Below are 17,545 nucleotides of genomic sequence, written 5' to 3' on the forward strand. Positions count from 1 at the left end.
CGAGGAGCCTGTGCCAAGTGCATGTGTGTGCAGGGTTGCTCGCAGGAAAGAGCAGCTGCAGCAGCACGGGTGACTCGGGAGTAAGGCTGCAAGGTAATGGCCCCTCCCTCAAGAGGATAAAAGCCAGCTGTGAAATGAACGTACTTTGCAGAAGGCAAAGACATTTTGAAACTCAGTCTCATGGACATTACAGTATCTCAAGTTGGTATTTAAAGGCTCTTGTGTTGTGAAATATTTCTTATCTGTGATTCTTGGCAGTCTTGTACAGTTTTGGCGAGGTTTGTGCTTATCAAAGTTCATTAGTTTGCAGCAGCCTTTTAACCAGGGATTCGTAAGACTCATTAAAAGGTTTCTGTTCCCTTTGATTATTGTTTGTTTTATTGGAAAAGGATTTGGGTCAGAACAACCTGGAGCCTGGTGAGATTCGAACTATATATACACCCAACTTTAAAACCCAAGGAAAAACCAAGCAGCCCTCCCTTTCTTATTAGTTTTCTCTGTTTATGGAGAGAGAGAGAGAGAGATTTCTGTGCAAAGAGGCCATTATGTTCTCCAGATCCAGAATTCACAGGTTAACTGCTGAAAGTACATCAAGCAATCCTCACATGAAGTGAACCTGGTCCTGTTCATATCCTGGTAGGATTAATGGTCTTTCCCATGAACGTTCAGGTAGAGCATTTCGTGCCTTCTGAACACCGTTTGTAAGGGGAGCCACATCTCCTTCACACTTCTCTAACATGATCTGTAGGTCAGTCATCTCGACATGTGGCTCCAGGTTGCCAACATGGAAAGCCAGATAATTTTCAGTTAACCTTCCCATTTTGATTTTGCTAGAGCTTCCAATTAGATCCTGACCTAGAAATACCCAGCAACGTCCAGTGCTATTAGTCTAAAATTGAAACATCTGCAAACAAGCCTTTACGTCTCCCTTCCATGCTCAGAAACCAGGAAGCTCTACTTGGGATAACAAATACCCAAAAATCATAGAAGACAGTAAGGAGAACTGTGTGCATTTATAGACATTTAACGGTCCTTGAAACAAGGACCTCTGCGCAAGCGCTGCTCCTTGTCATTATGCATTTCCTTGTGGTAAGATGGGCACCAACTGAATTTGATAAATAAATAAAAAGAAATGCATTGCCGAAAGCAATTTGGTTTCTTTAACAAAGCAGAACAAAAGTTAAGAATTTGGTAGAGCAGAACGTTTAACCTCACAGTGGACACAGCTGAGCCAATTGCAGAAGAGCTGTGAAATAAAATAAACAGTTCAAGAACCTTAATTAAGGTAAGCACTTGGGGGTTTGGAAGGGAAGCTACATTTTAGAAGGTTCTGGACTTTTCACACCCAAGGAGGCGTGTATATATACTCACTAGAGGCAAGGAAAAGTTTCTGAGAGTTTCCCTTCTTCTCCTGTCCTGCCTGGAGGAAGAACTAAAGCTTTAAAACCAGGAGAAGAAAACCCGCATTCTTGCTTTTCATAATGATCAGTGGTAGTTGGAAATTTCCCTTCCCAATTCTACAAGGATAATGCAGAGAATAATTTCCTGAATTCTTACACGTTGACCTATCCTTCAGAGACCAATCAAAAGATAATCGGCACCGTCTCTGCATGGAATGCCCACGCCTCAACCGTCTTTAGACCAGGATATAATTGCAGATGGAAACAATCCTTTTGCCAAATGTTTCAACGGCTCACTCAAAACCGTCAATGGAATATGGATGTTCTTTATCTCTGCCCATGAAATCTCTCAGCTCTCTGTTCTCCAAGAAGCAGCTGTTCAATAATTCCCCTCCACCCACAGGGAACAGGTAGTTCTGCCAGTTCAAACATCTCTCTGAATTACTGACTGTATATCCAGGGATTGTGGGAGGTTAAGCAGCACCAGTGAAAATAGCCCATCCTGACGTACTCTGAACCCTGTTAAAATCCAGAAGGATGTTCTGGCCAAGGTTTCCTGAGACACTAACAAACCCATGTTAGTCCCAAAAACCTTTTATTTTACTTCAGTGGCTGTGACTTATAGTCATTCACAGCCCATAATGAGTCTCAAACAGTTTGTTAATAATCCCACAGAAGTCTGCCCAAGTCCTTTGGGATAAGTCTGATAAGCACACACCTTTATCTTCCTTGAAATGTTGCCAACGACTAAATGTCCAGTTAGTTATACAAGGCCAAACAGAGCACAAAGTCAACACGGAGCTTCAGAGTTTAAACCGACCAGAATGAAGTTGCTTCCTGCAAAGGCTGTTGTCCCTTTGCTCCTCCTTTATGTCTTATGGGAGAGGCAAATCATTTCCAAGCCTGATTCCTGAGTCGTCCCTTTTGTCTTAACTGTTCTTGCCTTCTGGCAGCTCTGTGCAAGCGTGCACTGGGAACAGGCTCCCCCTGCTCCTCTGCCTCAGAGCTGTCATATTCTGGAGGTTCCGGAGTGAGCACACCGCTCCCAGATGGCCCTGGCCCCATCTCTGTATCAGGCGCAGGACCCTCATCCGAGTCCTCCCCAGACTCCCGGACTGGCCCATGTCCGACTCTACTGCCAGCTCTGTCAGCTGCTGGCAGACCACAATACAGGAATGTGAATTTGCCAAACCTCTGATGGGTTTTTATGCACATCACCCATTGACTGCTAACAATTCAGGGAAGAAGGGGGAGAGGTTACTGCCATCGTGATTCCCCTCATCTTGTCAATACCAATAACCTTAAGAGGCCTAACGAAAGTCCCAATGGTTAAAGAGAGCTACGTCGACTCTGGAATTTCATTCCCGCCAGAGTATGCAGTCCCCAAATCTCAAATCCTGCACCAGAGGGGGAAGGTCTGGAATACATCTGGCGCCCAAAACAAGTCAGCAGGCCACTCCTGAGCTGGCAAAGCATGAAACTTTCATGCCAAGGTCATTGAACCCAGTTTCCGTCAGGGTAACAAGTGTACCAAGTGACAAGTTTCACAGCCTTTGGGCTGCCTTAGACAGAGCCAGAATACGGGGGGAAGGCTCACTTAAATATCAGCTACGGGTGGCTTAAGCCCTTATCGGCACACGGGGGACAGGATGCTGGCAGCGCCAGAAGAACTGAGGCAGGAGAAGATGTTCCCAGGCCCTGTTTGTAACCGAGCTAGTTGCAAGAGGAGACATGGTCAGAGGCTGATCGGAGGGTTTTAAACCAGGATTTGTTTTAAATGCCCAGTTGTGCAAAAGCATTTAAATTAGAAGAACTCACCCATAATATGGTCTCTTAGGCACCAGAGAGAACCAGTTTGGTCTAGCCAGGGGTGGCCTTCAAAAATTTTAGCAACGGGTTCTCTGCCCAATAGCTGGGGGGGGCGTGGCTTAGTCGGCCTCCTGCACTATGGTGGGTGGGGGTGTTTTTGCCCTCCCTGGGCTCCAGAGGCTTTCCTTGAGCCTCCGGGAGGGTGAAAAATGGCTCCGCAGGCTCCAGGGGCTCTCTGGAAGCTGGAAACAGGCCCATTTCTGGCCTTCCTGAACTTCCGGGAGGCCTGTTTTTCGCCCTCCCTGAGGCTCCGTGTGTGCCCTGCAACTACCTGCATCCAAAACGGACCACATGGGGACTCCCGGGAGGGGAGGGGAGGGCCAGCCAGGAGTGGGATTTGGGGGTTCTCTGAATTTCACAGAATCTTAGCTAGGGGCTCTCCCGAACTCCCACGAACCTCCAGCAGCCCAGCCCTGGGTCTAGCGGTAAAAGCACACGGCTAGAAAGAGGGAGACCGTGAGTTCTAGTCCTGCCTTCGCCATGAAAGCCAGCTGGGTGACTTTGGGCCACTCCAGTGGCAGATTAAGGCTCCCTGGTGCCCTAAGCAGTGACACATCTTGGTGCCCCTCCCTCCTGTGTACACATTGTACAAGCGAAGCCACATTCCCAACTTTGTGGTGCCCCCCTTGGGCCTGGTGCCCTATGCACGGGCTTCGTCCACTTAATGGTTGATACACCACTGGGCCAGTCCCTCTCTCTCAGCCCAACTCACCTCACAGGGTTGTTGTTGTGGGGAAAAGAGGAGCAGGAAGGTGCATCGGATGGGTTGGCCACCTTGAGTTATTTGTAAATAATAAAGGCAAGATAGAAATTAACCTATAAATTAATAAAGTGCAAAACAGATCAATATGGCTTGTTGAAAAAAAATTGTGATTGATAAAACCTCCTTTAGGATTCCGTGCATGTCAGTCATCACCCCAAATCAAGGAGGGGGCCTTCCTCGGAGAGATGGCAGCCTGATTCCCTTTTGACACACAGGCAAAGCTTTCATCATGTCGTTGTGATACACAACCCCTGTGCATAAGCCCCTGGGTAGAAGCTTTACAAGCAGGAAGAGACTTGTACCTGAACAAAGCACCCTACTCCAGCACTGTCCTGTCATGCAACAACACACCACAAAGGATCTAGCAAAGCACGACAGGAAGAGGGAGAGTGTCTAAAAATCCTCCCCAATGTTTTCCTCAGTCTTCCAGAGAAATAGTTGCTGAATCCTCTGGCATCTTGGCTGTAATCTGAGTTCCATGTTGGAGCCCCAAACAAAAGAAGCTTCCAAATCCTAGCCTGGGAGTACACCTATTGTTTGGGATTATTGGAAGGCTTTCGTTTATTCTGCATGGTGCATTCAGATAAACAATGAAAAATTAATTTTAATACCTAAAACAGCAAATGCCTTTACCAAAAATCTCATGCAGAAAACCTCAAGGTACAGAATGACCCCAAAATGTCATCCAATTTTGCCATGAAATAAAATACATTGCACTGTTTCCTTAAAAAAAAAAAAAAAACCACCACTCTTCAATATTTAAAAGCCATTTTCCCCTCCAAAGAAACCCAGGCAGGGCTTGTTTGAATTTTTACAGACTTCATGCCTACAAATTACATTTAATTCCTTCAATTTGCTAATGGACATTTGTTGATTTCTTTTTGGCACTCAACCGAGAAATATGAAGCGGTGGATTTTTCTCAAGCAAGATGCCAGTTCAGTCTGCAAAGCATTTTCTCTGAGGTGGGTTCTGACTCATATCTTATCTGCTGCACATACTTCTGAGTAATGCTTTATGCCTCCAGTGGCTAGCCAGACATCCACAAGTAGGTGTGGAAAAGACCCCTTCTTTACTATTTGGTTCTCGGAGGAATTTCAGTTCTAATGTAGGAATTTCTATCGATAGATTATTAATAGCCACTGCAGACACTCCCTATCATCACATTTTGACACAGTAAATTCCATAACTAAATTACGGATTGTGTTGTACATCTCTATGGGCAATGACTTTCATGCAATGGGACTTGGGTCTAGTTTGAGAGAGATGCTCTTCTGGACATCAGCAGTGAACTCATCAGAAGGAACTCAATAAGTAAACCACTTGTTTCTTTATGGAGCAGCCTTGCAATTTCGGTCTATTGCAGTTGTTAGAAATTCTGTTTATATAAAGCACCACACACAGCAAACAAACAGTACACTCACCATGTGCTTTACTGCTCAACTATTGTGCTGTAACAAGAAACAGGAAACTTTACTCAGAACAAGAGCACAGAGTATATACCATAGATCCAAACTTGTAAATACTGCCATCACTTGGCTGAATACTACCATAGCTGTTGCATAGAAATAAATTCCAACAATGAATTCCAACAACAGTCAATGAATTCTGGGCACCTCCACAGACTGAAACAGCTGGTAGGTAAGGCTGAAGTTTTGGTAGGACACATTGAAGTATAGTATTTGCCATTCAATTCCCAGTGACTCTGGATCATTAAACATTAAAAAAAAAAACAGAACACTACAGAAAACGCTAAAATGAGACAAGAGAGTCTGAAGCCAGGGGAGAAAAGAAAGGAAGAAAAGGGCCAAAGCCTGACCAAAGAGCAGGCCTTCAAGGCCCTTGGAAATCCTTCTGGGTTTGGATTTCAGAGGGACCCTCATATTTCAGAGGGCATAAAATAGCAGGCAGACTCTGGGAATTCTTGATTTATTCTGTTGACTTTAAGTAACTAGTGTTTGTCCAAGAGGACCAATACCTCCTATGGAAAAAGCTGGTGGGATTTTCTCTGAAAGTTTTTAAAATGCAAGCAGATAAACAAGTATTAAATACTGCAGCTGGCTGGAGAAGTCTGGGAGTTGAAGTCTGAACTTCCAGAAATCTTAAAGTAGCCAAGTTGGAAAAAACACCATTTTAAGGTAATGTAAGAAAGTTGAACTTCCACTAACTCACCTGATGTTCAGTTATGAAAGGGCTTACATGCAAGGAAAATGGTCCAGGAAGCAAGCAAGCCAAGGTAAAAATCTATGTTTTTCTTTTTTTTTTTTTCAAAGAAAAATATTTTTGCAAAGGAAGGCTGGGCGCTCCCACTAATGCTTGATTCTGCATCGAATCAAACTGTTAGTTCAGGTGGCATCTGGAAGCAGCTCATACCCTGCTTAATGTTGGCTCTGCTCGCTCAGCCTAGGATTTCTCCTTCAACATTTAGTATCGTGTTTCTCTCCAAAACATCATTTAAGCTGTTAAAATGAGGGAAAATTTGGAAAGAAGGTTTGGGTTATTTTTTTTGCTTTTGATAAATGCAAAAATTCCCCCACCTCCTCCTCCAAAAGGAAGAAAGCCACCTTGAGTTGGCTTTGTCTCCTAAAGAACTAGCTACCATGAAATACAACAAGACTTACAAGATTCAGGGAGGGGACTTATTATTATTTAATCAGCAATGATTCATTTGGGAGGGGGGGGAAATCCAGAACATATTAAGGGTGGATGAAAAAAAAAAGAAAATTTGCAGAACAAAAACAAGTGAACTTTCTCTTAAAAAAAACAACAAAACAGCCTAAAGTCTAACTTGGAGATGCAAACAATCCACAACTTATCAAAGCATCAAAGCAATACTGAATGTGTGTCACGCTCTGAACATATATTTATATTTTAACATTCTAAAACAAGTGTGGGATGAAACAGAAGGGGAAAGTGGCCGGTGCTTTTCATTGTCATTTTTTATTACCTCTTTCGGCTTAAAAGGAGCCAAGAGAACTCCTTGGTGGAGGCAAAGAACCAGGCTAAATTATTCTCCTAGGACTGCCCTCCCCTCATTGTTCTGAAGTAGGTACATCAGAAAAGCTGCCCAGATGTTCCTCACATCTGGATGCGAATCAGATTCAATTCAGTCTCTTTGCACAGCAGTTTTTCTTCTGTATCCCAGAAGAGAAAGTAAGATGGATAAAATCAGGAAAAATACAAGCAACCAAAGATGCAACATTTTGAAACTCTCCTGAGTAAAAACTTGGGAAAAGCTCATGCAAAAGTGCAACACACATGACTGTGCTTGTTTTTCTAGTTCACCAAACTGGGAAATAAAATGACACAGATTTGATCTCGTGATGCATCAAGTGAGAAATGTAACTTTTAACGGTTCTTTTGGAGTCGATATCCATTCCCTGCCTCGTCCTCCACGGCAGTCTTTGAGCCCTGGAACCCGCTGGAGTTAACAGCAGAGGGCAGCCGAGGAGCTTCCGGGATACTGAGGCAAGGAGCATCTTTTCCCATCCATCCTGGCCACGGTCAGAAACAGGAGCAGCAGGGGAAGCATTTTGCTCACAGTCTGACCGCCTCTCACAGCCTGCAGACGGTGTGACCCGGTGCTCTTCAGACAGAAAACACCTCATGCTTAGAAGACGCAAACACTTGCCCTAAATAAGTAAAGTGCTTCATTTGCAATTAGTCTTGAACGAATATAGTTCACAGTGCGTTTCTCTGACGCACTCAGAGTATAATCAAAATTGAAATGACCGTTTCTTACTTCCCCAGATCCAAGCAGTTCATTTGTTTCCCTGCTTTTTCTACAAACATTCATTGGAAATCAACTACAACGAACTGAGTTAGAACAGGAAAAAAAATGAAAAGGTGAAAAAAAAGAAGAGTGGCATTTGATTTCTACATACCAGGTGATTTCCAATGTTTCCTATTTAAATCATTTTAATATAAAATATTTAAATCATTTTAATAGGAAACATGGGAAATTGTCTGATGTCAAATGCTACACTTCTTTCTTTTTCACTTTTTTCATTTTTTTCCTGTTCTAATTTAGTTCATTGTAGTCCTTAGTATTGTGCTTACAACTTTTAATAAAATATATTTTGAAACAAATAAATAGAATCTTCCCCTGAAAGAGAATCTTCATATATCTGAGATAAGAATTGACAGGACTACCTCAAGTGACCACTACCTCAAAAGTGCTATTGATCAGGTGGGCATAGAAAGGTTTTTACACATTCCTGTATTACTATATCTTTTTTAAAAATGCCACCCATTATTTACTCTGGTTCTGCAGAAATGCATGCCACGAAGTGGTCACATTTAGTGGTTTTATTTTAAAAAACATATTGTGAAGAAGCAGTAAGAAGGACACAAGGGAATTGCAAGACGTTAGACATGCATGCTTGTGTTTTAATATTTGACAAAGCAGAATAGTCCATGGATGAGAGGCTGGTGCTCCTGGAGCTGATCTCCACTTACTTCCCCCAGGAAATCAGACAAAAAGCAGAGAGAGAGAGTCAGGAAACAGGCACTCTTGATCCATGCACTCTCAAAGACCGGAAGGACTTTTAAAAAACAGAACAGAACCAAGTTGTCAAGTTGAGGAAGGAATGGAAGCAGAATCTTAAAATATTCTGGAAGGAAGTTAGCATCCATTCAAGTGAACCCAATAAGGGAAGAGTTTTCAGCAAGGGGGTCAATTCGGGGAGAGATACTTACTGTGCCAGGCCTAGGATAGGGAATTCGCCCATCGTACTGAACCCAGCGGTGGTCCACGCTTTCTTTGTGGGCATAATAGCCGCTGAATACTGCTCGGATGTCGGCCATGCTGTAGACACAAACCGCTGAGCCCTTGAACACAGAACTGGGAAGGACACAACCGTGTCATTAATCAAGTTCAACGGAGGCCTGAAAGCACCACAGACCTCAAACACAGCTGACATATTAGCCCCCCCCCCCCCCACAATTTGCTAAAAAGATATCCTCCTCCTTGCAAATCCACTCCATTTTAGACTGGTGGTGTTAACTAGGTTGGGTCATGAAACGTCTGCAAGAAAACAACCTAGCTCATATAACACTCACGTCAACCCTGAGCTACCAATATTCTCCTTTAAATCACCAATTTTCTGTCCCTCCCCTCCTTCTAGAGATCTTGTAAAAGGTAAAATTGTATGTATGTATGTATGTATGTATGTATGTATGTATGTATGTATGTATATGTATGGTATTCAGCTTTACTCGGGTATTTTCCCACATCATTGTAGTTGTGCTTTCAAAGTTGTAGCAACGTTTCGGCAGAATCTCATCTGCCATCATCAGGCTTCTGTATTGTGTTCGTCTGTGAGTCAGACTTTTACAGTGGTTTCAGGTTAAATTTGGAGCTAGCCTATTGCTGTGTCAGAATGGTTTTTCCTTCATCCTGATTGGTTGGGAGTCTTGGTCTGTGTTTATTGGTGTTGGAGTTTGCTGTGTTCTGCTTGATTGGTGTTTCTAATATCTTCTGTCTGTTTTGTGGCTTTTTTTGTGTCTTGATTGGCTGGCAACATTGTGTTTCCTGTATTGGAGGCTTTTAGTGCAGCTTGGCTCCGAGTAAATGGATGGCTATCGTTTGTTAGGAAGCTGGGTTTTATCTGGGTGCCTGGTTGGGGTGTGTTTGAGCTGGAAGTATCAGGGGGAGTCTATTTGTGCCCAGGTGTTTGCCTGGCTTGTAGTGTGGAGATTTTTTTGTTTGTGAGTGCAGGCTTCCAAATGATTGACAGTCTGGTGGAATCATCTCTTCTATTCATGCTTTCAGGTCTTTTTTCAATCTCTATGGCTTCTCCTCTATAATTCTGTGGCTGGGGTTTTCTATAGTGGCTAGGGTTTGGGTGCCATTGAAGTTGATGCTATGACCTGTGGCTTTCATGTGTTGGACTAGTGAGGAAGTGTGTTCCAGCTTTTTTTACTGCATTTTTGTGTTCATCCAGGCGGGTACTTATTCTTCTATTGGTCTGTCCAATGTATGTAGCAGGGCATGATGCACAGGGGACTTTGTATATGCCTTGGTTTTCCAGGTCAATTTTATCTTTGGGGTTTCTAAGGATGGCTGCTATTTTTCTGTCTGTTTTGAAGGCAGTCTTGATGTGATGCCTGTGTAGTATCTTACTGATTTTGTCTGTAGTACCTCTTATGTAGGGCAGGACAGCTGTTCCATAGGTCTGTTCATCTTCTAGGTCTCCGTTATGTCTCAGTGTGTTTTTGTGGATCAAGCCGGTGATTTTGCTTTTGTGGAAGCCATTGGCTGTCAGTACTTTAGTCAGGGTGCATAGTTCAGTCTTTATGTGTGTTTTGTCTGCCCGGTGTTTGGTTCTAGCAATTAGTGTTTTGGCCACGGAGTTTATCTGTGCTGGGTGGTGGTGGGATTGGGCGTTGAGGTAGCGGTTGGTGTGTGTTTTCTTCTGGTATATGGTGTGTCCTAGTGTGCCATCTGTTTTTTTGTAGATTAGTACATCTAGGAATGGTAGTTGTTTGTTTGTTTCCGTTTCCATGGTGAACTTGATTTTGAGGTGTGTGCTGTTTAGGTGTGTTAGGAAATTGTTTAGATTTTCTTTTCCATGAGGCCAAATCACGAATGTGTCATCGATGTATCTTAACCATAGTTTGGGTTTGTGGGTGGCATTAGCCAGGGCTCTGGATTCGAATTCTTCCATGAACAGGTTTGCAATGACGGGTGACAGTGGTGATCCCATAGGGGCTCCTTCAATTTGCTTGTATCTTTGTCCTTTGTATATGAAATATGTGTTGGTTAAACAGTGTTCTGTTAGTTCCATGAGGTGTTTAGCTGGTTGGTATTTATTTTTGATGATTTCAAGAGTTTCTTTTTTCGGGACTTGAGTGAATAGTGAAACCACGTCGAAACTTCTTGCTCCACGTGTAGATCTTTGATCATTTCCAAGAAGTGGTATGAGTTTTGTACATGTGAAGCTGCTGTTTCAGCAAGGGGCTGTAGCTGTTTTGCTAAGTGTTTAGCTAGGTTTTGTAGTGGTGCTCCTCTGGAGCTGACTATGGGTCTGAGAGGTATGCCTTCTTTGTGTATGTATATTCTTAAGTTTTCGCGGGTACGTACATGTATGGTATTCAGCTTTGTTCGGCTATTTTCCCACGTCATTATAGTTGTGCTTTTAAAGTTGTAGCAACGTTTCGGCAGAATCTCATCTGCCATCATCAGGCTTCTGTATTGTGTTCGTCTGGCGAACGCCAAACAGCAGACGAACACAATACAGAAGCCTGATGATGGCAGATGAGATTCTGCCGAAACATTGCTACAACTTTAAAGCACAACTATAATGATGTGGGAAAATACTAGAACAAAGCTGAATACCATAATATATATATATGTACGTACGTACGTACGTATGTATGTATATATTGTTGTAATTCAATTAATAGCCTAATATTTAGCATAATCCATCAAGGTTTTTTTTTTAATATTTCTTATAGAGATGTTGATGGAGTGTACCTGGTAGTTGTGAAAACTCCATACACCATGGGGTTCCTCTCGTCTCTTGTGGAAAGTAAGAATATGTCTTCTGCAACGGAAAAGGTTATTTCAGAGTTCAGATTATACACACTTTATTACATATCATGCCACGTGATGTTAATATTTTGGAAAAAAAGTAAGAGATGTACACACCCAGACACACATATACAACATCCATATTTTAGTTTACATGATGTTGTTTATTCACAGAATGAGCTACATCTCTAATTGAAATTACTAGATCACTTCAGTGGTAACTACCCCACAAACTGATGATTATCAATGCTTTGCACATGGTAAAAAAATGTTTGCCCAAACTCTAAAAAGTGCTATTTTTTATGTTTAAAGACACTACAGACAAAAGTATAAAATTTCAAAGAGTTAAGATAATTTAAACTTTCAGCTGTTGTGTTCCGAAATGATATTTTGTGATTCATCGTTACTTAAATCTTGAAATCTCCCCCCCTTTTTTTTTCCAGCACTGAAAAAGATGTAATTTAGCAATTAAACACAATGATGTAACATATCACAACCTATTTTTTTTCTTTTTTTCCTGTACCTGATTAACTCATGAATCTGGATTCATTAACTTAGCCCCAGCTCTGTCTCAAACCGTCTAGCCATTTCTAACCTTTATCATAGAAAAAATGAAGTTATATATATCATTTTTCTTCATATTCTTTTTTTCCTCCAAAAGTCTTATCTGATTATCTACTCTTAAGTGAAATAAAACACTACACACATTCATAAGAAGCAATCTATAGTATATTTTCCATTATTACTTTGCAGGATGAAGTCAACCATATGTTTCATTTGTCAAGATCAAAGAATGTATAAAGGAATTCAAGAATTTTTGATTGGTATCTGTTTTAAAAATTTGTACTCTTTATAAGCAATATTATTTTGGAAGCTATCACAGTAATAAAAATCACAATTATTGCAACTTTTCCTATTAATAAAGAAATGTTATTCACTTTTTTGGTCCAGATCAGCAGTCTGCTACTCAACTAGAAGAATCTTTCAGGTAAGTTCTATTCAAGATTATTCTATGAACGCCTTCTTTTTCCCCCCAAAGCAGGCAAGTATATAAATTCTCTTCCAAGGCATTGGGTTTTTCTCAATTCACACTGCTGCCTTCATTGAACGGTGCACCCTACAGCTCCATGACTAAATTCCATTCAGGTACGACTGAAATTCACTTACGGAGTTCATCAAAATGTGTATCAGCTCCTTCTGGACCTGGGATGGAGCAAACCAGCCTGGCTTTCAGGAATGTTGTCCACTTGTTGATCAGACTGCGTTGACCTCCAATGTCATTCTAAGAAAGGAGAATAGTAGTGCTGGTTAACAGGAAGGCTTCAGTCATGTGAAGAGAGGAGCAAATTTGGAAATGGTTATCCAGCCCATCTAAAATTTATAGTGAAGGAGAATTCCAGCCTCCACAGTAGGGTTTTCATCCTCAGTAATTTTTAGACCTGTGGATTTCAATTCCCAGAATTCCCTAGGCAGCTATGCTGGCTGGGGAATTCTGGGAGTTGAGGTCCATACATCTTAAAGTTGCTAAAGTTGAGAAATGTTGCAGTCTGTTCCATGGTTGATGTCCAACCAAAATCTTCCTTGGAATTTAAAGTTATCATTTCTTGTTCTATTCTGTCCAGTCTTCTACCTGTGGAGGCGTCACACAAGCTTAGCAATTTGCCAGTTCCAGAAAAAAATAATAATCAACCAGAGGCTGTGACTTTATTGCTTGGCATTTGGGCCTCAAAATTCAGTGATATGATTTTTAGGAGGAATTACCCAAAAATGATTTGGAGTTGTTATTGAAAGGCCAGTGCCCATGAGGGCCTAGAATCTCGAACTAAGAGGAAATTTCCTGACAGTGAGAACAATTAATCAATGGAACAGCTTGCCTCCAGAAGTTGTGGAGGCTTTTAAGAAGAGATTGGACAAGCATTTGTCTCAAAAGATCTAGGGTTTCCTGCCTAAGCAGGGGGTTGGACTCGAAGACCTCCAAGGTCCCTTCCAACTCTGCTGTTCTATTCTATTCTATTCTGTTCTGTTTTATTCTATTCAATTCTGTATCTTTGTATTGTATTGTATTCTATTCCATTCTATTATATTCACTATTCTATTCTATTCAGTTCAGAAACTGTGATTTTTTAAATGTTATTGGACTGCTCAGGAACATCTGGTTATGTTGACATGAAGGTGGGACTTGGGAAGGTCTGGAAAGATCTCCTCCAGCGATGCTATAATCCATGGGCACAGCTATTCTTGGCAACCCAGCAGCTCTTATCTCTTGACCTATTCTTAAGAATGGCATATTGGTAATGAAGAGCCAACTGGGCTATTACATTCCCCTGTTCACTTTTTCAACTTCTTCCTCCCCTTTTAAAAACTGCATTCATGCCACGGGCAGTTGACGAAAATCCCAAAGTCCTGGCTGAACCCACTTGGAATGCATGGGTATCATTTGGCTGATGAAACAATAAAACTCCCTTTGTGCACCTTTCATAAAGCGTAGGAAGTTGTTCCTTTCGCCGAGACAGAGGAGCCCAGGATCTTGGCTCTCTGTTTACTCTCCTTCTGCAACTGGATCTATTATGACCACAATGGATTCAAAGGCTTGCCATCTGCTTTGCTGCATTTCTGGAACCTTCTTTTCACTACAAATAACCATTTTCTTAGCACCCACCGCTTATTAAACTCTTACCCTGTAACAGAATACTTCGCCTTGAAGTGCCTTGCTTGTCAGCACAAGGAAATAGCTATAAAATCTCTGTTTATCTTTGCACTTGGATCTTAGAAACCTACATGAAGGTTGTCAAATGGGAGGTGGATCATTTACCTTGAGAGATTGTTTACAGTCAATTACAGTCGATAATCATAGAGAAAACTGGAGCCTTCTCTCAAACAAAGACAAAAATAAGAAGCAACCCAGGGTAATTATACCTCTCAGTGTGCTCTCCTAGTGATACATAACAAAGGCCCCTGAGGAACTTTCTATGATTAAACAAAATTTGATGAACCAGGCTCTAGGTTTTTGCTACAACAAGTAAAATGGTTATCCTTCTAGAATCTGTTTCAATAGGAGACCTCTTAAAAGTACTGTTCTAGAAAGACATGTCATTACATTGTGGACCACCAAGTATCAACTACACAATCTCTTTGCTTGTGTTATAAATTAGTAGAAAACAGCTGCAGGAAATCTTGCTAACTTCCTACAGAAAATATGTTTCAAGGGCCTTTTATATAGCTTTATTTAATGTTTCATATGCTTTATATTCACCAAAAACCTCAATGACATCTCAAAACAGATTCCTGTAAAAAGCGCAGCTCAAATCTGCAACGCAACATTTCCTACGCTATATTGACAGCACTGTGTTGTATGCTTTTTTTAAAAAAACAAAAACCCAATCAATTATTTTCTCCTTTGGGAAAGTCTGAATAACAAACATCCTTGTACACAAAGAAAGGAGATATTCAAAGATATGCCACTGCTTGGGATTGCACGCTTTACCATTTTCCTGCTGCAGGATGATATGATAGCAACACAAACGCCTTCAGCTCTTTGTACCCCATCAACAGTATTACTCATTATTATTTTATTCTTTTTCATTGACCCTTTGTTATTCTTTCCCCCCTCCTTATTTTATTCAACCAGGTGAAGTTGTTGGGTTAACTGGCACAAAACCCATGGTCAATGACGGGTTGAATCACAATCCTTCTAGAATTTAAACAATTGACTGCATTATATCAAAGAAATCACAGATCGTGTGATGTGTGATTTCTTGGCTATAATATAGTAGAATGTTTAAATTGCAGAAGGATTCAGATTCAAGTTCTATCCCTTGCTGACCATGATCTACAGGATGGCAAAGGGATCTGTGCATGCTTAGGCTCCACCAAGATGGAAACTGGATCCCACAGAAACAGAAAACTTGACTGGAGCAGGAACCAATAGTAATGATAATGTCAGACAGATCATCTAGCTAAAGAGATCGTTCCTAGCCAAAGAGACTTATGTAACTAATTTTCCAAACTTGGGAGCCCCTTTTCAGTCTTGTCCTTTGATATTAATAGTGAACCCCTCAGTTCAACCCTGAGCTACAAATATTCTCCTTTATTGAAAACGAAGAGTGCCCCAACAATTTATAAGAGTATCCATGATAAACAGGTAACCTCTGAACAAAACTCAGTTCACCTCTGATCATCTTTGGATAGGAATTTCACGTTCTTGCTTGAACACATTGCATTCAATGATTAATTCATCAAAGCCAAAAATGTTGCTGCGGACCTATAAAAGCAATGGTGCATTTAAAGTCAACTGTTTTATGGGGCTGATAAAATTTAAGCCTCTTTTTGTATTCTTTAATCATGGATTTACCAATCCATTCAGTATATTCCATATACTCTAACCTATCCTTTTACTTATTTATTTTTATTGGTATCCCCGATTAAGTTGGGTATGCAGAGCAAAGTTGAGGGATATTTATGTTGCAATTTCTGTTCTTTTTCTTTTGATTTCCATTTACATCCTGCTTCTTCTGCCAGGATCTCACTGTGACTGATGTTCCTCACATGCCTGGCCACAGGCATTAATTAATAAGAAACTTCCCCAAACTCAGCTTGTAATCTGGACAGACTTACACAGCTGCTCAGTGTAATTACTGCTTTTAAAGTGTAGTATATTTTCATTTTGCCCCATGTCCTCCACCTTAAATGTTGTCCAAAAGTTCTACTTTAGGCTGCTCTTTTTCTGGCTATGCATCATCTTTATTTATAGTAAGATTTAGTCTGCTGCAAGCTGCGATGTGCTCTTAAATTTTATTTTGACATCTTTCTTTGTATTTTTTTGTTTATGATTTAGATAGCGTACATTCTATATTCTGCATATTTTGATAAATCTAGTAAGCAGAGTTGCTTTGTTGTTGTTTTTTTATGCCACCCTGCAAAAGTAGCCAGATTAGAAGCATTTTTCTCGTTCTGGTTGTGTGCAAATGGAGACAATGCATTTCATGCTCTGGACACTTCTACCCGGGCATCTGTATCTTTTAGAAACTTGCTTAGTTCCTGCTAAAATTTCTCTACCACAAATACCAAGGAAATGTGGGACATGTTCAATCAGATGAAGCCTTCTGCAGGAAATCAAATATCTGTGCATCTTCTAAGCCAAAACTTTCAAATACGAAGCTATCTGTTTTTCTTAGGTCTGCCACGCTTTCCATGAGAAGATCATCCACACCCACTTCCTCCTTCTTCCTCTTTCCTTCAAGAGAAGCCAGGTGGTTCCTCAGACCTTAGCAGGTAACAGCGCTGAGGGGATACTGTTCGTTCTCAGAAGCTCCTCTCTAAATCTAGAGTTGAATGTCAGCCCTGGCCATCAAAACACACCCCAGAAGAAGACAGTGGCATCCACCGTTGCCAAGAACACTGCCTGGACATGTCTGTGAACTCCTCAGGACTTCAGCCTGGCTTAAAAGAAGCTTTGTGAGACCAAATGTGATGAATGCTCCGTTGATGAGTGAGCAAGGAAGGCAGACATGTATAAATGAAAGGAGAGATTAAACCTGTTGTGAAAGGAAGCCTACATTTCATCTAGGTAAATAACATCTTAGATCATGAATAATCATGGACCAAAGGTATGACAGCTACATACTACTGGATATAATTCATCTGCACAATTTCTAGCCAAAAGAGCAAATGTTTTCCCCGAGTGCCCTCGAGATGAGTTTAAGGGCTGCAGCGTAAATGGCATAACTCTTCCATGAGTCACTGTAGTTAATCATACTTAATTCCCTCACCAAATGAACCCAATCAGGCAAGGATCTATCAGTTTGATAAACAGCGTAAGAGCCAGAGGGACCAACGGAAACGTGTCTGTATCCATCGGGAGTATATTATTATTATTTTTAAAAAGTCTTAAATGTTCACGACATGAAAATACTAAAACTTTATAGTAGGAGGTAAATGAAAATCAGAGAGTGAGTGTGTGAGAGAGAGAGAGACAGACAGAG

At 41.2% G+C, this 17,545-nt stretch overlaps 1 protein-coding gene across 1 annotated transcript in view; it reads right to left on the reverse strand.

Moving 5' to 3' along the window:
- The window catches only part of SEMA3D (semaphorin 3D), a 116,198-nt gene that overhangs the window by 31,686 nt on the left and 66,967 nt on the right, over positions 1 to 17,545 (reverse strand). The window contains exons 9-11 of the mRNA XM_087969183.1: positions 12,732 to 12,846; positions 11,508 to 11,577; positions 8,729 to 8,873 (exon numbers count right to left, since the gene is read on the reverse strand). Coding sequence (XP_087825309.1) covers positions 8,729 to 8,873; positions 11,508 to 11,577; positions 12,732 to 12,846 — 330 coding nt within the window. The remainder of the gene's footprint in view (positions 1 to 8,728; positions 8,874 to 11,507; positions 11,578 to 12,731; positions 12,847 to 17,545) is intronic.

Source organism: Notechis scutatus, chromosome 6 (genome assembly GCF_049901735.1).
Source record: "Notechis scutatus isolate UNSWTSFEM ecotype Mainland chromosome 6, rNotScu1.2, whole genome shotgun sequence".
Classification (NCBI taxonomy): Eukaryota; Metazoa; Chordata; class Lepidosauria; order Squamata; family Elapidae; genus Notechis; species Notechis scutatus.